Here is a 25,269-nt window from a genome sequence, read left to right on the forward strand (position 1 = left end):
GTACTGAGCGGGAGCGGAGACAGACAGAGGGAGAAAGAGATAGTACGCGCTAGACCGCAGGAGAAGGGGACAGAAGGTGGAATAGAGAGAGAGAGCGAGAGTGAGAGAGAAACGAGAGAATGTGTGTTGTGTGTGTCTTGGGTATACAGTGGAGAACAAGTATGATACACTGCCGATTTTGAAGGTTTTCCTACTTACAAAGCATGTAGAGGTCTGTAATTTTTATCATAGGTACACTTCAACTGTGAGAACGGAATCTAAACAAAAATCAAAAAAATCACATTGTATGATTTTTAAGTAATTAATTTGCATTTTTATTGCATGACATAAGTATTTGATCACCTACCAACCAGTAAGAATTCCGGCTCTCACAGACCTGTTAGTTTTTCTTTAAGAAGCCCTCCTGTTCTCCACTCATTACCTGTATTAACTGCACCTGTTTGAACTTGTTACCTGTATAAAAGACACCTGTACACACACTCAATCAAACAGACTCCAATCTCTCCACAATGGCCAAGACCAGAGAGCTGTTGTAAGGACATCAGGGATAAAATTGTAGGACCTGCAGCAAGGCTGGGATGGGCTACAGGACAATAGGCAAGCAGCTTGGTGAGAAGGAAAAACTGTGGCGCAATTATTAGAAATGGAAGAAGTTCAAGGATGCGGTCAATCACCCTCGGTCTGGGCTCCATGCATGATTTCACCTCGTTGGGCATCAATGATCATGAGGAAGGTGAGGGATAGCCCAGAGAACTACACGGCAGGACCTGGTCTAATGACCTGAAGAGAGCTGGGACCACAGGTCTCAAAGAAAACCATTAGTAACACACTACGCCGTCATGGATTAAAATCTGCAGGCACGCAAGGTCCCCCTGCTTAAGCCAGTGCATGTCCAGGCCTGTCTGAAGTTTGCCAATGACCATCTGGATGATCCAGAGGAGAATGTGAGAAGGTATGTGGTCTGATGAGACAAAAATAGAGCTTTTGTTCTAACTCCACTCGCCGTGTTTGGAGAAAAAGAAGTATGAGTACAACCCCAAGAACACCATCCCACCGTGAAGCATGGAGGTGGAACATCATTCCTTTGGGGATGCTTTTCTGCAAAGGGACAGGACGACTGCACCGTATTGAGGGGAGGATGGATGGGCCATGTATCGCGAGATCTTGGCAACAACCTCCTTCCCTCAGTAAGAGCATTGAAGATGGGTCGTGGCTGGGTCTTCCAGCATGACAACGACACGAAGCACAGCCATGGCCAACTAGGAGTGGCTCCGTAAGAAGCATCTCAAGGTCCTGGAGTGGCTAGCCAGTCTCCAGACCTGAACCAATAGAAAATCTTTGGAGGAAGCTGAAAGTCCGTATTGCCCAGCGACAGCCCGAAACCTGAAGGATCTGGAGAAGATCTGTAGGGAGGAGTGGGCCAAATCCCTGCTGCAGTGTGTGCAACCTAGTCAAGAACTACAGAAACGTATGATCTCTGTAATTGCAAACAAAAGGTTTCTGTACCAAATATTAAGTTCTGCTTTTCTGATGTATCAAATACTTATGTCATGCAATAAAATGCAAATTAATTACTTAAAATCATACAATGTGATTTTTCTGGATTTTTGTTTTAGATTCCGTCTCTCATAGTTGAAGTGTACCTATATAATAATTACAGACCTCTACATGCTTTGTAAGTAGGAAAACCTGCAAAATCAGGCAGTGTATCAAATACTTGTTCTCCCACTGTATGTGTGTGAGAGAGTAGCAGGCCCCCTCTGAAGCCTATCACTTTGAGGAATGTACGCTTGCCCAGGTCGAGCGGAGATGCGGGTTGTCAGCGGAACAAACGTGGCCCTGGCAGTTTCCTGTCGGTAAGGTCCATGGCATACCATCTCCCATCTGGCACCCTGCCTGGGCACCCCCAAAGGGACAGGGCCCACCCCCACCTGTCTAGTGTCTACCCTGACCCCACAGTGCCCATGTCATGGTCCTGCTGCCAGGCTGCCACACGTCACTGAGCAGAATCATAGAGGCCTGTCAGTCTCTGTTAACCTAACACCCCTAACCTTCCTTTTTCTATCTCTCTGTTTCCCCTGTCTCAGACACTACCACCTTCACATTTTTCACACCAATCATGATCCACCCAAAATGATCACCCAATACTGTACAGTACAGCTGTGCTATCTTAATTGATCCCTCTGTTGTCACAGAGAATAAAAGCTTCTTAAATCAGTAATTTCCACTTTAAAAAGTCAGACTTGATTTATCCTAACTAAAAATGGATCAACCCCTACAAAAATGTCCATTAATTATAATCCACATAATAATTTGCAATTCTTGTTGCTGCAGACTTATTTTCCTGCTGTGAGAAACTGGTCAATTATAATAGTACATCTGTATGTCAAACATGGCTTCAATCAATTGAAACACCAATCATGATGCAACCAATTGTCACCCTATACTGTACGCCAATACATTTATGCAGCGTGTAAACAGCTATCCAAACTCTCCCATAAGTATTCAAACTAAAACATTGCTTCAATTCATTTAAACTCAAACAACATTAGGGGATAAATAGTGGAGTGTGGTGAGGCATGAGTAATACCTCAGTGAGCAGCAAGCCTGGAGCATCTGTTGGCCTCCAGCAGAGCCAGGCGTTACAGCACTAGTACCCAGTGAGCGGGTTAATAGCAATCAACAGCATTGAGCATGACAGGCCTCCATAGGTCAATATAGCTGACCTCCGGTGACTCCTCTAACAGTTTCTGCAAGGCAAGAGACTCCTCCAGGACTACTCCAGGACAGTGTGTGAACCAATACCACTTCTTGACGCTGCATGCTTCCTCAGGCGTGAATATACAATCTGTCCAAGTGCGTGATAAAACACAATCATGGTCACTACATTTGAAAGGACTTTAGCTTATTACAGCTGGTATAAGTTGGTTGCCTGAAGCAGTAGAGAAAAGCACTGAGGCGGTTTAAGGACCATGTTGTGACACTGCTGACTGAGATACAAGAAGTACAAGAACTATGTAGGTTGAACTATAAAACTAATAGATGTTCCTTGATTAACATTTACCAACATCAAGCATATAAATTATTATTATTATTCCGTTTTTTACACTGCTGCTACTCTCTGTTTATTATCTATGCATAAGTGCTATTGACATACAGATGTACTATTATAATTTGACCAGTTTCTCACAGCAGGAAAATAAGTCTGCACAACAAGAATTGCAAATTATATGTGGATTATAATTAATGGACATTTAAGTAGGGGTTGATCCATTTTTAGTTAGGATAAATCAAGTCTGACTTTTTTAAAGTGGAAATTATGATTTAAGAAGCCTTTTTTTAAATTTCTGTGACAACAGAGGGATCAATTAAGATAGCACAGCTGTACTGTACAGATATGGGTGATCATTTTGGGTGGATCATGATTGGTGTGAAAAATGTGAAGTGTAGTGTCTGAGACAGGGGAACAGAGAGAGATAGAAAAGGAAGGTCATGGGTGTTAGTTAGGTTAACAGAGACTGACAGAGCTCTATGATTCTATATCTAGGGGGTACCGGTACCGAGTCAATGCGCGGTACAGGTTAGTCAAGGTAATGGAAGGTGATATGTAAATGTAGGGTGAAAGTGACTCTCGTTATTGTTATTTATTGTGTTACTTTTTTAACTTAGTTTATTTAGTAATATATTTACTAAAAACTGCATTGCTGGTTAGGCTTGTAAGTAATCATTTCACCTGTTGTATTCGGTACGTGATAAAATAAAATTAGATTTTGACATGCAATCATTTCCAGATGAAAAAAGGCAGTGTGTCAAACACATAATTTAAGTGGCCCAATTTTTTTTTTGTACAGGCCTATAAATTTAGAATGATATACGAGCAAAATTTCAAAATGGAAACCTTCCAGAGCTTTGCACTATGGACAGCAAAACATTGTTTTGTTAGTACACCCTTCCCTTGAGTAGGCTATCAGCAAATGGCCAGAGGCTGGGGGGTTGGAAACGCTCACATTGAGATCTAAACATCTCAAAAGAGCGATGAGAGATTGAGTTCTATCCTGAGAGTATCTTAAGACGAGAAGTTGCTGGTTATGCCCTATAAGACAGCCATAAAGAGGCGTCAGCCACACGCACACATTAAACATCTCCAGACTAACAATCCTGACTGGACCTCTCCTCCAGCGTTCAAACCGGACAAATACACCAGACCATCTGCACTCAGCAGCTTCACAGAAACGCAAAGGACTGCCTCAACACCTGGATGAGGCCAAATATGTGAGTTTCAGTTCACCTAGACTCAAAGAGCTGTAGTTTGGGGGTCAAATGCCAGGTGAAACCATATGTAACATCGTGTCCCGTCAGTCTGGCAAAAAGTTATGCCAGAACATTCCATCTATGCACCAAACAATCTGAACATCAGCAACAGGAAAACTAGAAATGTACTGAGTGTGTGATACCACAGGCCTTCAGTTCTTTTCTGAAGTATGTAATCGGAGACATTGGGAATTTCCTCTCATCCATCGCAATCTGATAGTGGTATATTCAGTTTATTTATGAGACCCCTGTCTGTGTGCCACTCTGTTGACCCTGTCCCTGATAATGCCTTCAATCTGTCAGCCATCACTTGTGATAAAAGTGTTCAGGAACTGATCCAGAACGAAAGCTAAAAAGATGGAAAATCCGACTGGACGAGATGCAAATCGATGATATAACAAAAATAGCAAAATTCCAGCTTTAATGCTGCCATGACGACAGCACTTAAAGCAGGATTAGCAGATTACATTAAGCAGAGAAAGGGAGGTGGCAGTGAGGGGGAAAAACAGACAACTTCTAACCCTAACAACACAAACATATGGAGACACACACACGCATGCATGCACCCCCAAACACACATCAAACCCACATCCCTACATATTAAACTGAGTGTTTCATCTTCATTCCAGGCAGTCAAAATCAACACTCTAACCTCTCCTCCACATGGAAAAGGCTCCTGTAGCTAGCCCTCCATCCAGCCTGCCTGGTGCAGCATGTACGGCACTATGCAACCAATCACACCCAAAGACCCAACAACACTGACTGGTTTACTCACCCAATCAGAGAAGGGTGAGCATCACAAAACTCAGGTACACCTCATTCCAAGCGTACCCCCAGACAAGACTTATGAGAAAACATGTGGTCAGACGATTTATTCCGAAGGTGAGGCAGTGGACTGCAAAACCTTTTAGGCCATGATGAATAGCTCTCCGCCTTCATGAGCAGTGGCCGGTATGGTATCAGTGTCTGTGTGCAGTAGTATGTGTTACTGCAGCTTGTTACAAGGGCTAAGTTAATAAGAATAACAGAAAAATATAGCTTTTTGAGTCTATATTGCATGGAGAGAGAATGGAATCATAATGTGGCATAATGCGCAATCAGCCACAATTCCTGGTTTGTGTTTTTCTTCCTGTCCTATGCCCCTACCAGGTCCAATATGTTGCTTGTTCTCCCACTGCGGAGTGCAGACCCAGACCATGGCATTCTTCCAACGCACACAGACTATTCTTCCCAGGTTTGTGGAGCCCTTCTCTCTTTGTGTGTCTGTTAGTCTTAGAGACAGGATGTCCAGGATGGAACACTGTCCAGTCCACAACTGTACTACACAAAGCAGAGAGCAGAAAAGGAAGGTACCTCTCCATATGGATTGGTAGAAAGCAGTGGAGGCTCCTCAGAGGAGAAGGTAGGACCATTCATCCTCAGTGGAACTTTCATACAAATTAAAATTGTAAACATACCATTTTTGAGATAAAAACGTATACTTAAAAATATTAATGCACCAAATAATTGATTATAAAACACACTGTTTGGCAATGAATGGCTACAGTAGCCTCAACAGCCACTCTGTTAGAGTATCACCATGTGTATGCCTGAGAGAACAGCTAGTTTGCGCCTCCTCCTCTGAATTAATCGATAAACCTAAGCTAGGTTCACCTCTACGAATTAACTAGAAAGGATGGCCAACTAGAGCTGTTGCCAGCAACGATTTCACACAGTCGTTTCTAATCGAGCTTCTCACAGAAGTTACTGAGTACCACAATGGTATATTGCTCCATAAAATCAAGCTCAGGTACTCCCCTCACAATCACTAGTATCCGAGGACGTTGCTCAAGCTATCAGAGCTCTTTGCCAGCATGAACTGACATTTTTGTCCACCCAATCAAAGGTCATCCGAGAATTATCTGTACTGAAGCATTATCTACATCTAGTTAGTACTGCAGTACACAAAATGAGGTGAGTAGTTGACTCAAAGAGAATGAGAAGACAATTTGAACAGTTTTGAACAAATTACATTTCTTAAAAGAAGAATGCCAAGGAGAGAGCAAGAGATGAAAGAGAGAGAGAGCAGGAGAGCTAGCTATATTTTTCACTTTCACTTACTAGCTAGTGAATGCAGCTGAGCTAGTTAAATCCTACTTAAATGCGCGGCGTCAGGTTACCTAGGGTTAAGTAGCGTTGGGCTAGTAACCGTTAAAAGTTATGCAAGTACGACAGTCCCGAGCTGACAAGGTACAATCTGTCGTCTGCCCCTGAACAAGCGCAGTTCATTTCAACCAATATTTCATTCGTACGCCGTCATTGAAAATTAATTGAATTTTGTTTCTGTAACTGACTTGCCTAGCTTAAAAATAAAGGTAAAAAAATAAAATAAAATACCCTGGCATCAACATGGAGATGATGTATTGTTAGCTAGCTGGGTACTGGCTATCCAACATTGCGAATTCGTTTTCATGTCAAGGTACGCTTTTTTGGTTTTATGACATGATGCCACCGGGGCCTGCTTGCTAAATGCTTAAAACTGCTTGCGACTGTACACATGTACTGCATGATGTAGTTGGGTTTTACTAAGCACATAAGTTCTATTAGCTATGTTAACTATGACAATTAGCTATTATTTGGTGACGATGTAGTTGCTTGGAAAAGGTTATTTCGCTCCTGTCACAGACTGCTATGTGTTGTGCACTAAGATCCACAAGCGAAGGAAAAGCGGGAGATGAGAGCGAGAGCACGTGAGAGCAAGAACGGAATTTACTACGAGCAAAGTTGATCATGCTGTTTGTATGTGGTGCTATGAAAGTGTGTTATTCATTCAGAACAGGATTTCTGTTGAAAAACCTTTCTTAAACGGAACAACCAACGGAACAAATGTGGTGATAAACATACCTGAATTCTGTTTTGCAAACTTGTTGGACTATGATTACACCCTAAATTCATCTAGATGCAGGGCAAAGTGTGCAGCAGCATTTGAATTTGTGTCACTGTCTGTCACCTTCTTCGACCCGTGCACCTATGTCTTGTTAACTTTAATTTCATAGGCTAGGTTGTAGGAACCTCATGAGGGTACTAGGGAAAATGTTTAGGTAAGTATTAGGGAGTTACGGGAAGAAGGAATAAAGACTGAGGGGGGTGCGAGACAGACAGAGGTAGAAAGAGATAGTACGCGCTAGACCGCAGGAGAAGGGGACAGAAGGTGGAATAGAGAGAGAGAGCGAGAGGTGAGAGGTGAGAGAGAACGAGAGAATGTGTGTGTGTGTGTGTCTTGGGTATATGTGTGTGAGAGAGTAGCAGGCCCCCTCTGAAGCCTATCACTTTGAGGAATGTACGCTTGCCCAGGTCGAGCGGAGATGCGGGTTGTCAGCGGAACAAACGTGGCCCTGGCAGTTTCCTGTCGGTAAGGTCCATGGCATACCATCTCCCATCTGGCACCCTGCCTGGGCACCCCCAAAGGGACAGGGCCCACCCCCACCTGTCTAGTGTCTACCCTGACCCCACAGTGCCCATGTCATGGTCCTGCTGCCAGGCTGCCACACGTCACTGAGCAGAATCATAGAGGCCTGTCAGTCTCTGTTAACCTAACACCCSTAACCTTCCTTTTTCTATCTCTCTGTTRRCCCTGTCTCAGACACTACCACCTTCACATTTTTCACACCAATCATGATCCACCCAAAATGATCACCCAATACTGTACAGTACAGCTGTGCTATCTTAATTTGATCCCTCTGTTGTCACAGAGAATAAAAAAMGCTTCTTAAATCAGTAATTTCCACTTTAAAAAGTCAGACTTGATTTATCCTAACTAAAAATGGATCAACCCCTACAAAAATGTCCATTAATTATAATCCACATAATAATTTGCAATTCTTGTTGCTGCAGACTTATTTTCCTGCTGTGAGAAACTGGTCAAWTTATAATAGTACATCTGTATGTCAAACATGGCTTCAATCAATTGAAACACCAATCATGATGCAACCAATTGTCACCCTATACTGTACGCCAATACATTTATGCAGCGGTGTAAACAGCTATCCAAACTCTCCCATAAGTATTCAAACTAAAACATTGCTTCAATTCATTTAAACTCAAACAACATTAGGGGATAAATAGTGAGTGTGGTGAGGCATGAGTAATACCTCAGTGAGCAGCAAGCCTGGAGCATCTGTTGGCCTCCAGCAGAGCCAGGCGTTACAGCACTAGTACCCAGTGGAGCGGGTTAATAGCAATCAACAGCATTGAGCATGACAGGCCTCCATAGGTCAATATAGCTGACCTCCGGTGASCTCCTCTAACAGTTTCTGCAAGGCAAGAGACTCCTCCAGGACTACTCCAGGACAGTGTGAACCAATACCACTTCTTGACGCTGCATGCTTCCTCAGGCGTGAATATACAATCTGTCCAAGTGCGTGATAAAACACAATCATGGTCACTACATTTGAAAGGACTTTAGCTTATTACAGCTGGTATAAGTTGGTTGCCTGAAGCAGTAGAGAAAAGCACTGAGGCGGTTTAAGGACCATGTTGTGACACTGCTGACTGAGATACAAGAAGTACAAGAACTYTGAGGTTGAACTATAAAACTAATAGATGTTCCTTGATTAACATTTACCAACATCAAGCATATAAATTATTATTATTATTCCGTTTTTTACACTGCTGCTACTCTCTGTTTATTATCTATGCATAAGTGCTATTGACATACAGATGTACTATTATAATTTGACCAGTTTCTCACAGCAGGAAAATAAGTCTGCAGCAACAAGAATTGCAAATTATTATGTGGATTATAATTAATGGACATTTAAGTAGGGGTTGATCCATTTTTAGTTAGGATAAATCAAGTCTGACTTTTTAAAGTGGAAATGACTGATTTAAGAAGCCTTTTTTTAAATTATCTGTGACAACAGAGGGATCCAATTAAGATAGCACAGCTGTACTGTACAGTATTGGGTGATCATTTTGGGTGGATCATGATTGGTGTGAAAAATGTGAAGGTGGTAGTGTCTGAGACAGGGGGAACAGAGAGATAGAAAAAGGAAGGTCATGGGTGTTAGGTTAACAGAGACTGACAGAGACTCTATGATTCTATATCTAGGGGGTACCGGTACCGAGTCAATGCGCGGGGTACAGGTTAGTCAAGGTAATTGAGGTGATATGTAAATGTAGGTAGGGGTAAAGTGACTCTCGTTATTGTTATTTTATTGTGTTACTTTTTTAACTTCAGTTTATTTAGTATATATTTACTTAAAACTGCATTGCTGGTTAGGGCTTGTAAGTAATCATTTCACCTGTTGTATTCGGTACGTGATAAAATAAAATTAGATTTGACATGCAATCATTTCCAGATGAAAAAAAAGGCAGTGTGTCAAACACAGTAATTTAAGTGGCCCAATTTTTTTTTTGTACAGGCCTATAAATTTAGAATGATATACGAGGCAAAATTCTCAAAATGGAAACCTTCCAGAGCTTTGTCACTATGGACAGCAAAACATTGTTTTGTTAGTACACCCTTCCCTTGAGTAGGCTATCAGCAAGATTTGGGCCAGAGGCTGGGGGGTTGGAAACGCTCACATTGAGATCTAAACATCTCAAAGAGAGRGATGAGAGATGAGTTCTATCCTGAGAAGTATCTTAAGACGAGAAGTTGCTGGTTATGCCCTATAAGACAGCCATAAAGAGGCTGTCAGCCACACGCACACATTAACATCTCCCAGATCTTAACAAGTCCTGACTGGACCTCTCCTCCAGGTTTCATAACCGGACAGTTAGGACAGTTAGAAACGCAAATACACCAGACCATCTGCACTGCAGCAGCTTCACAGAAARGCAAAGGACTGCCTCAACACCTGGATGAGGCCAAATATGTGAGTTTCAGTTTCACCTAGACTCAAAGAGCTGTGAGTTGGGGTCAAATGCCAGGTGAAACCATATGTAACATCGTGTGCCCGTCAGTCTGGCAAAAAGTATGCCAGAACATTCCATCTATGCACCAAACAATCTGAACATCAGCAACAGGAAAACTAGAAATGGTACTGAGTGTGTGATACCACAGGCCTTCAGTTCTTTTTCTGAAGTATGTAATCGGAGACATTGGGAATTTCCTCTCATCCATTCCAGAATCGTTGGAATGTATATTCAGTTTATTTATGAGACCCCTGCTGTGTTGCCACTCMGTGTGACCCTGTCCCTGATAATGCCTTCAATCTGTCAGCCATCACTTGTGATAAAAGTGTTTCAGGGAACTGATCCAGGAACGAGAAGCATAAAAAGTGGGAAAATCCGACTGGACGAGATGCAAATCGATGATATAACAAAAATAGCAAAATTCCAGCTTTAATGCTGCCATGACGACAGCACTTAAAGCAGGATTAGCAGATTACATTTAAGCAGAGAAAGGGAGGTGGCAGTGGAGGGGGAAAACAGACAACTTCTAACCCTAACAACACAAACATATGGAGACACACACACGCATGCATGCACCGCCCAAACACACATCAAACCCACATCCCTACATTATTAAACTGAGTGTTTCATCTTCACTTCCAGGGGCAGTCTAAATCAACATCTCTAACCTCTCCTCCACATGGAAAAGGCTCCTGTAGCTAGCCCTCCATCCAGCCTGCCTRGGTGCAGCATGTACGGCACTATGCAACCAATCACACCCCAAAGACCCAACAACACTGACTGGTTTACTCACCCAATCAGAGAAGGGTGAGCATCACAATACTCAGGGTACCACCTCATTCCAAGGCTACCCCTCAGACAAGACTTAGGAAAGAACATGTGGCATGACAGATTTTATTCCGAAGGTGGAGGCGTGACTGCAAAACCTTTTTAGGCCATGATGAATAGCTCTCCGCCTTCATGAGCAGTGGCCGGTATGGTATCAGTGTCTGTGTGCAAGTAGTATGTGTTACTGCAGTTCTTGTACAAGGGCTAAGTTAATAAGAATAACAGAAAATATAGCTTTTGAGTCTATATTGCATGGAGAGAGAATGGAATCATATGTGCATAATGCGCAATCAGCACAATTCCTGGTTTGTGTTTTTCTTCCTGTCCTATGCCCCCTACCAGGTCCAATATGTTGCTTGTTCTCCCACTGCGGAGTGCAGACCCAGACCATGGCATTCTTCCYACGCACACAGACTATTCTTCCCAGGTTTGTGAGCCCTTCTCTCTTTGTGGTGGTCTGTTAGTCTTAGAGACAGATGTCCAGGATGGAAACACTGTCCAGTCCWCAACTGTACTACACAAAGCAGAGAGCAGAAAAGGAAGGTACCTCTCCATATGGGATTGGTAAAAGGCAGTGGAGGCTCCTCAGAGGAGGAAGGGGAGGACCATTCACCTCAGTGAACTTCATACAAATTAAAATTGTGAAACATACATTTTTTGAATAAAACTATACTAAAAATATTAATGTCACCAAATAATTGATTAAAACACACTGTTTTGCAATGAATGTCTACAGTAGCCTCAACAGCACTCTGTAGAGTAGCACCATTGTGTAGCCAGAGAACAGCTAGTTTGCGCCCTCCTCGGTACATTAACTTCAATACAAAACCTAATAGGCTCATGGTTTTCACCCCCCTTCTACAGAATTACACAGTAATGACAACRTCCGGAGGACGTTCTCCAAGCTATCAGAGCTCTTGCAGCATGAACTGACATTTTGTCCACCCAATCAAAGGATCCGAGAATTAATCTAGTACTGAAAGCATATGCTACATCTAGTTAGTACTGCAGTACACAAAATGTGGTGAGTAGTTGACTCAACAATACAAAACCTAATAGGCTCATGGTTTTCACCCCCCTTCTACAGAATTACACAGTAATGACAACTTCCGGAGGACGTTCTCCAAGCTATCAGAGCTCTTGCAGCATGAACTGACATTTTGTCCACCCAATCAAAGGATCCGAGAATTAATCTAGTACTGAAAGCATATGCTACATCTAGTTAGTACTGCAGTACACAAAATGTGGTGAGTAGTTGACTCAAAGAGAGAGAAGGACAATTGTTGAACAGTTTTGAACAAATACATTTCTTAAAAAATGAAGGAGAAGCAAGAGAGAGAGAGAGAGAGAGAGCTAGCTATATTTTCACTTTCACTTACTTAGCTAGTGAATGCAGCTAGCTAGTTAATCCTACTTAAATCGGGGCGGCAGGGTAGCCTAGTGGTTAGAGCGTTGGGCTAGTAACCGAAAGGTTGCAAGTTCGAAGTCCGAGCTGACAAGGTACAAATCTGTCGTTCTGCCCCTGAACAAGGCAGTTCATTTTCAACGCAATAATTTTCATTTTCAACGCCGTCATTGAAAATAATGATTTGTTCTTAACTGACTTGCCTAGTAAAATAAAGGTAAAAAAATAAAATAAAATACCTGGCTCAAATGGAGAGTGATGRTATGTTAGCTAGCTGGGTATGGCTATCCAACATTGYAATTCTTTCATGTCAAGGTACGCTTTTGGTTTTATGAATTTATTGCCACCGGGGCCTGCTGGTGTAAATGCTAAACTGCTTGCTGACTGTACACTGTACTGCATGATTGTAGTGGGTTTACTAATGCATAAGTTCTATTAGCTATGTTGACTATGACATTAGCTATTATGGTGACGATGTAGGTTTGGCTTGGAAAGGTTATTTCGCCTGGTCACAGACTGCTGATGTGTTGTGCACTGAAGTCCACAAGCGAAGGGAAAAGGGGAGAGAGGAGGAGAGCACGTAGATGCAAGAAGGAATTACTACGAGCAAAGTGATCATGCTGTTTGTATGTGGTTGCTATGAAAGTGTGTATTCATTCAGKCGATTCTGTTGAAAAACCTTTRTTAAACGGAAACAAACGGAACAAAATGGGGATAAACATACCTGAATTTGTTTGCAACTGTTGGACTAATGATTACACCCTAAATCATCTAGATGCAGGGCAAAAGTGTGCAAGGCAGCATTGAATGTGTCACTGTCTGTCACCTTATCTCGACCCGTGCACCTATGTTGTAAACTTTAATTCATAGGCTAGGTTGTAGRAACCTCATGATGGGTATAGGGAAAATGTTAGTATTATGTAGTAGCCTAAACCTATCGATATTACATTGAGCTGGGTGATGGGTGATTGGAACATGAATGACAGTCATCCGATACGCTGTAATAGAAATAAGGACATGCTCATATAAAAATCATTGTCCTCCTCATCTTAAATGGCACCGACCGCCACTGATAGGAGGGCCAAAGMAAGACAGGTGTCTGTCTGTATGCWAACATGGGACATAGCTGCTTGTTACTGCGATGTTCCAGCCCTTTCCCTCATCCTAATCAGATGTCAGAACAACTCTACTCCTCATCTGAGCACAGACCCAACTACTACAATTCACAAACGTGCCATTTCTACTGGCCCTGTGAGGCCCTTAGGTATTCCAAGCATACATRCTCTTGATCACTTTGGGCACAATTATACAACACTTGCACGCCACGCCGCTCAAGTCAGGCAAGTGAAGCTCAACATATTTGTTCCCAGGTTTGCGTGTCCTTGTTGAACTGTGGAGCGTGGAGGAGAGGGTTGTTAGGAAGGCACACGGCACAGATGCTGCTCTCCTATTGGCCTTCGAGGCATCTCCCGGGCCCCTTTCTGTACATGATATGGAAATGAGAGAGGCAGGAGAGCATGACAAAGTCATCCCGACTGGACAGCTCTGGAGGAAAGTGATAGCCCAGCAGAAAAAAAGAGCCGTCGTTGACTATTTGTTTCTGCATTATCATGAAGTGCATGTGAAAAAGAGAAGGCAGGAAGGAGWGAGGAACTGATGGAAGGAAAGAGGGAGGAGGGAGAGAGGAAGAAGGGCTCTGTTGAACCGCAGGACATCTGTTTCCTGAGATGGTATGTCAGGTGATATATTTCTCATGTTTTCCCAACACTGCACTTAATCAGAACTATGGACAGTATCTATCGTTAAATAGAAGGTGTGGAGCTCAAAGCAACTGTAGGAAAAATGTTAGGCTAGAAATATGACCAAATCAGACAGAGACAAATTGTGCAAGTAATTACTATAATCAAAACAAACACCACAAGGCTATTCTGAACAGCAGACAAATGCTCAACTCAAGCTGTTAACTCAAGTCTCCAGGGATCATTAGGACACCGGAAGTACTAAGCTGCCACCAGGAAGTAGGCATGCTTTGCTTTGTTTGCTTGCCCCAGTCGTGAGTCGTGACAGGAAATGGGTTATGTCATAGTTGTTTTTTCCTTCCATCTCAAGCCCTAGAACACATGAAAGACAGATGCCCAAATACCTAACACACAGGACCACTAGATTGGACAGATTTCCATCTGATGAAGTTTTCATTCTGGAAAACATTTACTTGACAGAGGGATGCCATGGGCCACTTCTTTTCCGATATGGAATATCAGAGAGTATTGTGGAGCTGTCCTTTGGCAYAAATAATGTCCTATTTCGAATGGAACTGGGTCCTTCAGCGCTAAATCGGACATCTTATGAAAGAGTGACATGATTTCCCCCTGGGATTTATAGGACATTCAATGAAACTTTCAACGCYGTGACTTACATGCTCCCATGCCCCTTTTTTTCAACACGGCTTTAATAGGAGCTACTCAATTGCTTCATCTTTTAAAACCAGATATGCTAAGACAGTCACAACACAGACGATTTGCTGTGGTAGTCAGCCCCATYTGTGATCAGTCTGGATGAGAGCAAGGGAATTGATGAACACATAGAAAACTGAGTGGCAAATCRTTCAGCAGAAAGATTGTTCTTCTGTAAGACTACATTAACATATTCAAATGTTTGAATAAATCATTGCAAACTGCCATCCCTACTGTAAATAATAGGCTGTCAATTAAATAGGCCTAGATGCTCAATGCCGGGTGTTAGGAAACGAGACACTAGAATGTTGCAATCAATCTAAAGATAGTTTATACATGTTTTCYTTGTGTCCTGTTCAAATGTTACATATCAGTCTTGACATTTCTTTTGGATTCATTTCACATGATAGGATGCTAATTAGTTAAGGCCAGAAGGTCCTTAATCTTAAACTGAGCCATTACCCATGACTSATGGGTGAGAGTTACATGCAGATACGTTTTTACAAACACAGGGGGTGTCTAGACGCTACATTTCTCCTCCTCTCATGTTTTCCCCTCTCCCATTTCCTGTAACTCAACTGGTTCTTATTATGTGCCTCGGTATGAAGGTTTTACTTTCAAACATTTGATGAAGAATGTGAACTCAAACACAATGGCCTTTCGTGCGTCCCTGCATAGCATGCTTCAGAAACTCAAAATAACATGATTAGATAAAACTGTAGCGGTGATGTTAGAGAGGGGTAAAGCTGAAGTTATCTGTTCGGGCGTCAGGCAGGTATTRACACTGCCAACGAAGGTACAAGTAAGATTCTGTTCCATCACAGACTGATGCTCATCCACATAGGGAGGAACTTGTACGTAAGTGCTTAAGTCATCTCTCAAAGGTAGGTACCTCAGATCCTCTCCTCTAAGCAAASACAGAATGGCAGGTTTCAATAAACCCTTTCACCCAGGGGCAGTGATTTAGGGCTTTTCAATTAAMCCCAGAGTACTGCAGCTACCAGAAGTGGTTTCTGTTAACATGGTGGGTACTGGACATCAATRGAAGTGTTTTGAGCTGTAGCAAATTAACATTACAAAACAATACTGTACAATAGGCTTAACCAAACTTAAACTCAGAAATYGACTGAAATGAAACCATTCTAATAACATATAGCAATATGTATATGTCCAGATTACACATTTAAATGCACAGTGGATTGCAAACCGACTGACATACAGTACACTCTTTGAAAAAAAAGTGCAATCTAGAACCTAAAATGGTTATTCAGCTCTCCCCATAGGAGAATCCTTTGAAGAACCCTTTGGTTCCAGGTAGAACCCTTTTGGGTTCCACGTACTGTAGAACCCTTTCCACAGAGGGTTCTACATGGAACCCAAAAGAGTTCTACCTGAAACCAAAAAGGGTTCTCCTATGGGGACGTCCAAATATCCTTTTTTCTAAGAGTGTACTTCCAACTCAGCATAGAAATGATTTGCTTAAATCCTTTTTATATGCCCATATTCAAAMGTTCCCAAATTATGACCTTTTCAACAAAGTTATGCCTGTTAAACCATGTGTAGGCAAAATAAGAGACAATATCAGAGAACTTAATGAAGCCTAGTTAACGCACAGCATTTAATTTCAGACAAAAAATTACTGTTTTCGCCCCCGGGCRGCCGATACGCTGTTCCAGCATATTGTTATGGCTCCCAGCAGCAGACAATACATTATCAGCTCCCCCCCTCTGTCTCCTTACTCATAACTGACACTAATTTGTAGCTTTGGCGGTATTATCAGTCAGTTAAGCCTCTGTATTTCAATTTGGCTGATTATATGGTAATCCAAAAATAGAGTGAAAACTAATGACAGGTTGTTTGGCTGGGTAATTATGGTGCATGGCAGCATCTGTCTGACAATTGTTTATGGGGACTAGAAGCTTGGCTTAAGTCACAGGCGACTGACTGCCTGGCAGGCACCATATTAAACTTTGGAACCGCCTTTCCCATTTCCCCCGAAGTACGGTGTGAGTGGGTCCTCCCAGTCAAGCTGMCAGTGCCTGGGCAGCAGTCCTATAGAAGGCAATGGTAGAACCACTTTGTTAAGCCACTTGTTCAGGCTGAGTCCTTCTGGATGAGAGAGTGGACAAGAGTCTCCAACCCACTACGTCAAGTAAAGTATCTATGAGTACACTAATACGAGACTGGTTATCCAGACTCAAGCCTACTTCACCAATCATTTACTTAACATGAGTCCTTCAAGGATGACTTGGTGACTTGCTGGTGTGGTGACTTGCAGTGGTTGGATTTTAAGACGACCAAATAATGGACAGTTTTACAGTAGAACAAATTAATTGCTGTTATTGTTGTTTTATATTTATCAATGGATTGACATTGTATGGGACTACATGAGAATCTGTAATTACAGTATTGCATCAGTAGAGGGATTAGTCAGGAACAAAGGCTGATTATAATGAGATCTGGCATAAAGTTTCATATCACTGACAGATTAGAAATTGGACTAATCTGAAAATGTGGGTATGAGAAGCCAGAAGTATGGGAAGCAGACTCCCGAGTGAAGAACATTACCYCACTGAAATATTTAAAGCTACACTTGGAGCATGAAGTTCTGAGAACATTCTGTGTGTGTGTATCATGCTACATTAAATGTATCYTCCTCTCTCTGTCATGTCAAGTGAGGATACTAACACGTATTTCAGAGAGTTGTGTTTCACTATATTTTCCTAAGGGTGCCACACAGGACTTGTCTATTYCTGTCTGTAATCACTGCTCCTCCCCTGAAATCTCACAGAAGTCTAACTCTTTTTCCATAACGTTATCGAGCAAATTAAGAAGGAATGTCGACGTAACTTGTATCGAAGTAAGAAGSAAAATTCTGTTTTCAAAATAATAATTATTGTGAGCTAATGTGACATAATAAAGAAATGTGCATATGTCGCAACAGCAATGATAATTCGCCTTATTTAACTCTTATTAAAATCTTTTCCCATTAAAGGATGTCGATTTAACTCGTTTGACTGCTAGGATTGTACATAAATCCCTTTGCGCATGTGCATAATCATAGATAAATCCGACAGGAGAGTTTTAWTGATGAAAGTTGGACAGAGGATCTCAAAATCTCTGCGCAAGAAACACTTTCACAAGCTRATTTTCTGGCAATTGTGCCTTATTCTGTGCTAGAGTTAGGTGGTATTCAGATTTACATACCGTCATACCGTTTCTGTACCATACCAGGGTATACGTTATTACCGGAAGTGCACACAAAGGGCTCTATAATATACATTTTTTTAAATGCAAAACAATTTAGGCAGCAGGGATCGAGATCCAGGAGGGGGTTGAATGTCTCTGTTGTAACCAAGAAGCTTGATCTTGACATCTAGCCTCTTAGCTAGCACGTTAGCAAAACAAATGCATAGCTGGAACCCTGAGCTTGAAATAATTTATTTGACACATCTTAGATTTCGTATAGTTAAACTTAACTTATAGTTAGTTATAAGCAGTGGCGTAGCACACCTCCCAGCAGAACCTGCGAGGGTATTGAAAATCGTACTGTATGTATTTCGAAAACCCCCGGTATATGTTATCCTGTGCCTGATGTTAAACAAAGCGTTATAAATGAATAATGCAAATAGTTAAGCCTATTTGCGTGATTGACCCATCATTTCAATAAAATCTCAGTTTATGATTGTAATTCATCTTTGCCATGGTATAGCCGCCGAAAGGCCTATCAGACAGCCTACAGTAGCCTACACAGCAAATTTGCAAGTGTTCAAATCTTGGTGTTAAGGTAAAAAGTGTTGTGAGTGATATATCTGAGTGTTGATTAAGGCTGTCGAGAGTCGGCTGTTCTTTCGACCAATCGATTGGTAAAACATTTTAAACGTGTATTTTTCCATATATAGACACATCCTATGTGTTTTAATCAAATCAACTATACGCACTGAACTTGTCTGATGCTTTAATCACACTGTTGGTTGAAATAATTAAGACACAAAAATGACTAGAGGGAGTCCGACTGCAATTGATTTGATTGTACAGGGCCGGGCTCAGATTGTGTAAAAACAAAAAACTGCTAGTGACTGTTGTGACTAGCACCGTCTCTCTCTCCTCCCTGCTGCAGCAACCACCACAGAACATCAACAGTGGCTGCAACATAATTACAGCCATTTCTGACTGAAAAGTTCTGCTTAGGAAAAACATTCCCTATTCCCTTAACCATTGCTTTCTTTACGTGACACATGTATGCATCTCATGCATGTGACCAATAGGGCCTGACCTATGGCATATCATAATCACATCAATAAATTGGATATAATAAACTCCACACCGTAACACGTGACAGCAAAATGGATGCAGAGGACATGCCAAATAAACTAGAAACGGGGGAATGTTACTGGTTGCTCAGGAGGTAAAGGGGAAGTCAGATGTGTTGAATACATTTGGCTAGTTGTGGAAAACACTGGAGATCAAGAAAAATAAGGTATGGAGCAAGCGCTGTGTGCATATTATGTGTACCAAACAGGTGCTGTTAAATTATAATATTTTTCTGACCGTTTGGAACAATGTAAACAACACAAAATAAAGTATAAGCGTACCAGAGAGTCTGTTGTGATGTTTTTTTGGCCTTTTTTAGCCGGCAAAGACTAAAAACAGCCGCATGCATTCGTGAATGCAAATGCCGAAATTGAACAGTTTATGTATTGTTTACGCCAATTATTGAAGGGTCGCTTTGTTATTTTATTTTAAAGCTAAAATGCTTGACTGCATTTGAAATAATGAATGACTCGTATGCTTTGTGATGACATGAACAAATGAATGATTGATACATTAGGCTACATAAATATAGAAATATAGGCCTAAGTAAGTTATGGTATTAAGACTAAACAGAATGCACTCTTAGGCCTACAGCTCGATGGTGGTTATACCAGGCAGCTATACTAAGCCTAGTAATGATAATGACATTACTTATTTGTATAATGATTATCATAATAATAGCAGTAGTAATAATAACAATAAGGAGATCAAGAAAAAGGAGGGTTATTACTTGTATTATTAAAATAATTTTGGGGAAAATTTGGAACAGTGTAAACAACACTAAAGAAGTTCTAAGTAATACCAGAGGGGCTGTTCCAACAGAAACAAGTGCAAAGCCTTTATTACAGCATAGCAAATAAAAAAAGAGCCACATTTGTGATATTGTTTATCTGACATGAGGCTTGGTGCTCACAGTCTGTAGGCTATTAAACAAACACTCAAACAGGCAACATAAGCAGGATCTGTCTTGTTTCTGTAAATATACAGTACCGGTCAAAAGTTTGGACACACCTACTCATTCAAAGGTTTTCTTTATTTTTTCAATATTTTTTTTTACATTGTAGAATAATAGTGAAGACATCAAAACTATGAAATAACACATATGGAATCATGTAGTAACCAATCTCAAATATATTTTATATTTGAGATTCTTCAAAGTGGCCACCCTTTGCCTTGATGACAGCTTTGCACATTCTTGGCACTCTCTCAACCAGTTTCATGAGGTAGTCCCCTGGAATGCATTTCAATTAACGGGTGGGCCTTGTTAAAAGTCGCAGTGATGAAACTGGCTCTCATGAGGACCGCCACAGCAATTGAAGACCCAGAGTTACCTCTGCTGCAGAGGATATGTTCATTAGTGTTTTCCAGCCTCAAAAATTGCAGCACAAATAAATGTTTCACAGAGTTCAAGTAACAATCACATCTCAACATCAATTGTTCAGAGGAGACTGCGTGAATCAGGCCTTCATGGTCTAATCGCTGCAAAGAAACCACTACTAAAGGACACCAATAAGAAGAAGAGACTTGCTTGGGCCAAGAAACACGAGCAATGGACATTAGACCAGTGGAAATCTGTCCTTCGGTCTGATGAGTCCAAATTTGAGATTTTAGGTTACAACCGCCATGTCTTTGTGAGACGCAGAGTAAGTGAACGGATGATCTCCGCATGTGTGGTTCCCGCCGTGAAGCATGGAGAAGGAGGTGTGATGGTGTGGGGGTGCTTTGCTGGTGACACTGTCTGTGATGTATTTAGAATTCATGGCAGACTTAACCAGCATGGCTACCACAGCATTCTGAATGCCAAGAGTGTGCAAAGCTGTCATCATGGCAAAGGGTGGCTACTTTGAAGAATTAGTTTAACACATTTTTGATTATACATGATTCTATATGTGTTATATCATAGTTTTGATGTCTTCACTATTAAAATAGTCAAAATAAATAGTCAAAATAAAGAAAAACCCTTGAATGAGTAGGTGTGTCCAAACTTTTGACTGGTACTGTATATGAATGATAAATAAAGCCAGGCATATTTAACAGTTAGGCTGTTGATTATAGACCTAATTTATTTGGGGTTTCCTCTCTTCTCACTTTTCTTAGACAATTAAGGCAAGGGTTGTTTTCTTGTCTCCCAACTCTGCTGCTGCTACCGCCGCATTGTTCTCAACACCAATATGCTGGTTAACTTTGCTATTATCCACATAGCTGTAAGGGGTGCGTATTGGCGGCAGAGAAGTCAGGCGCAGGAGAGCAAAAACTGTGTTGACAACGGCGCAGTTTAATAATAAAAACCACCGGAAAACAGAACAATCAAATAATGGGTACAAAACCCGTCGCACACCAGACATAACGTGCACAAGCACTTACAACAAACAATTCCGGACAAGGACATGGGGGGYAACAGAGGGTTAAATACACAACATGTAATGATGGGATTGAAACCAGGTGTGTGGGAAGACAAGACAAAACAAATAGAAAATGAAAAGTGGATCGATGATGGCTAGAAGACCGGCGATGCCAACCGCCAAGCGCCGCCCGAACAAGGAGAGGGACCAACTTCGGCGGAAGTCGTGACAATAGCAACATGGTCTAGGAAAAGGCGCCAATTCAACAGCGCACTGATGTTTCAGAACCGCAGACAGCGACCACTATCGAATGCAGGAGAAAGCGCATTTGTTCTAAAATAATTTTACCATTGTCCTTAGCCATATACAATTTCAGTAGCACGTCTTACGAGTTATGGACTGTGCCATCCCCACGGTCTCCACAATGGATTAGTCCACTCAGACAAGGCAGGTGTCTTGTACATCAAAGAAATCTTTGGTCYACCAACAGCCTATATACCAAACAATCAACCAGTTCGCTAAATGGGGTCAGTTCTAGTGTTGATTCTGGGGGGGTTAACATCAGTGGGATTGAAATTGACCCCAAATGCAGTGAATAAATGAAGTGTTATTTGAATCACAGTATAATCAACACTGTGTGTGGTGTTGTTGTTACTCGACTGTGTTGAGCTCATTTCCGTTAACTCTATCAGAGCGAAAAAGACGTGGGAGGGGCCTCTGTAATTTTTCCCGGAATGCTTTGTTGCAGGTAGATATTTCCAATAGTTTGTATTAGTATTTATGTTTCTGCATGCACATTGACTGATTAATTGATTTATACTATACCAAGATGAATAACTTGTTTCTAAACTAATCCAATCTGTAAGGGGTTGGACTTATTGCACCCGTTACTGAGATGGTGGTTCCAGTTGAGATGGTTTAGGTAGTCTAGTTTATTATGTCTTTCACCATAGCAGTCATTCTGAATGCAGGTTGTGGGTGATAAAATATTGAAATTGTTGGATGTCCTCCCTCTGGCAGGATACCGWAAGTAATAAATAATCACTTCACAAACCAGTTTATTGTAACTTGCAGGTCTGATGTAGCCCATGAGGCAAAATTTTATTTTCAGACCACAATGTTAATGATAACTAGGCCTTATGAAATGTATAATATATAAAGGGTTGACTTTGAATTCAAACACATTCACTTGTTCAGTCACTAACTCGGTGAAGGCCTCAGAACTAAAAGTTATTGAATGCAACAACTATGTCTCTGTCACTAACAAACACATTAATGGGTGGGTATCTCTCACATTCAATTGAAAGGCATATGCAAATAAGGCGTTTACAACCTACATCGTTAAAACAACCCCCCCCCCCAAAAAAAATACTGTAACACTACATGAGCTTTTCCCTAACATAAAAAAGTGTAACAGCAACAGCTCTAATAAAGTGTTAATTTAAGTCTGAATTTGCAACACCCTTGGTGTTAAGGACCACCACTCTAGGGGTGTTAGTTTGTGAACACTTTGAAAAGTTTTAGTTTTAACATTKTTTTGGTGGGTCACATATAATTTCACTGTGGGTGTTAATATTCTGGGTGTTAAAATTCGGATCTAAAATTTGCTGTGTGTGCGTGCAAGCAGTAGTGTGTTTGTTTGTATCCCTACCTGCAGTGCGCTGTTGAGGAAGCAGCTGTTCTGGCCCGGCTCGTTGCTGAGTCCTTTACTGGGGGCGATGGATGTCATGGTGCGTGGGGTAAAGATCCCCTGCAGTCCMCCGCTTCCAGACGCAAAGTAGTTCCTCTTCCAAGACATGTTCCTGGCTATGAGTCACCTATTTCCCGGGATCAACACTCAACAGTCCGCCCCCATGACAAAACACACAGGGCCATCTTTGCAGTGGCAGAAAAAAACGGAGAGTGAAAATCAGTGGGTGTCCAAAATGGMCTAGAAAGACAAAAAAAATCAATACAACTGTGGTTAGTTTTTCCAATGGTTTGATTTGACTGATGGAGTCCAGAGACTCTAATGTTCCTAGTGCAATATCGGACAGGGTGTGTCCTGTCTAATCCAGTCTTCAGAGAGATAGAGCGAGTGGAATCTTCTCATCCTCTAGCTTTCTCACTCCCTCTCAGTCTCCCTCCTGGACTCCCCCTCTTTCTTGGACTCGTTTGTGGAATCTCACAGACGTCTGACACTAGGGGACTCGTTGATGGTAGTTATTGTTGCTGCTGCAGGTGTGTCGACCRTCACTGGTGTCTCCTGCACAGCCAAGTACAGCAGTCTTAGCTCCTCAACAACAGAAGCTCTTTACAGAACAGGCCAAAGGGGAGAGAGGTGAAAGTTCACACTTCAGCAGATCTGCAGGGGGACAAGAACATAGAAGTTTATGAGCGGGCGCCTCCCCATACCACCTCCCCATACCACCTCCCCCTCACTGGTTTAATCACACTCCCACACTAAAGTCACAATAGAGGGAGATATATTTACAATCAAGACCCTCTCTCCCACTCAAAATGCCATGTCTCCTCCAGTGCTCTCCCTGCCCTACCTCTGTCTTTACTCGATTTCCACACGCAGTACGCAGATGTCTCCACTATCACCACGGTGGAAGGGGAATAGATTTGCTGACAGTCATCCCATTTGCGGAGCGTTAAGACGGGAGAAAAGTCCAAGCCCACCCTCCACTGGGTCTCTGCACAAGTGCCTGGGACTGCATTCCCTCCTTCCTTCTAGCACACACTGTGCAGATAATGCCTTGCAGGAGACGTGGTAGTGTGACGTCACTCTGCCACGAGTGGTGCWGGTCTGAGGCACTCTAATCAGAAATCCACAGACAGGCTAAATAAAGCTGTGCAAAGTCTGCTCGGTGGGCGGACACAGGTGTGTGAAGGTGATTATGAGGATGACAGCGTAGAGAGAGGACAGCGTAGAGAGAGTGGTAATTCCACAGTGGTTTTATAAAACCCTTGTTGTCATTTGTAAATATTACAAATCTCATTGCCCTTTGTGATATGGAAGGAAACTTTCCCCCCCCCCCCAATTTCGTGGTATCCAATTGGTAGTAGTTACAGTCTTGRTTCATCGCTGCAACTCCCGTACAGACTCGGGAGAGGCAAATGCGTCCTCCGAAACACAACCCAACCTAGCCACACTGCTTCTTGACACAATGCACATCCAACCCGGAAGCCAGTCGAACCAGTGTCACACCAAGGATGAACCAGACTTGTGGAGGCTACAATTATCTTTCTGAGGTCTTGGCTGATTTCTTTTGATTTCCCCATGATGTCAAGCAAAGAGGCACTGCGTTTGAAGGTAAGCCTTGAAATACATCCACAGGTACACCTCCAATTGACTCAAATGATGTCAATTATCCTATCAGAAGCTTCTAAAGCCATGACATCATTTTCTGGAATTTTCCAAGCTGTTTAAAGGCACAGTCAACTTAGTGTATGTAAACTTCTGACCCACTGGAATTGTGATACAGTGAATTATAAGTGAATTCTAAGTAATCTGTCTGTAAACAATTGTTGGAAAAATGTCTTGTGTCATGCACAAAGTAGATGTCCTAACCGACTTGCCAAAACTATAGTTTGTTAACAAGGAATTTGTGGAGTGCTCGAAAAACGTGTTTTAATGACTCCAACCTAAGTGTATGTAAACTTCTGACTTCAACTGTACACTGAGTGTACAAAACACTAAGGACACCTGCTCTTTCCATGACATAATGTAGAC

General features: G+C 41.9%; 1 protein-coding gene across 5 annotated transcripts in view; it reads right to left on the reverse strand.

Moving 5' to 3' along the window:
• LOC111951850 (ubiquitin carboxyl-terminal hydrolase 54-like) overlaps nt 1–25,269 on the reverse strand; it is a 105,596-nt gene that overhangs the window by 34,458 nt on the left and 45,869 nt on the right. For all 5 annotated transcript variants that reach the window (XM_023970108.3, XM_023970109.2, XM_023970107.2 and 2 more), the window contains one exon: nt 23,203–23,895. In XM_023970108.3, the coding sequence (XP_023825876.1) occupies nt 23,203–23,349 (147 nt within the window). In that variant the 5' untranslated portion in view covers nt 23,350–23,895. The remainder of the gene's footprint in view (nt 1–23,202; nt 23,896–25,269) is intronic.

The sequence above is a fragment of the Salvelinus sp. IW2-2015 genome, linkage group LG25, assembly GCF_002910315.2.
Source record: "Salvelinus sp. IW2-2015 linkage group LG25, ASM291031v2, whole genome shotgun sequence".
NCBI lineage: Eukaryota > Metazoa > Chordata > Actinopteri > Salmoniformes > Salmonidae > Salvelinus > Salvelinus sp. IW2-2015.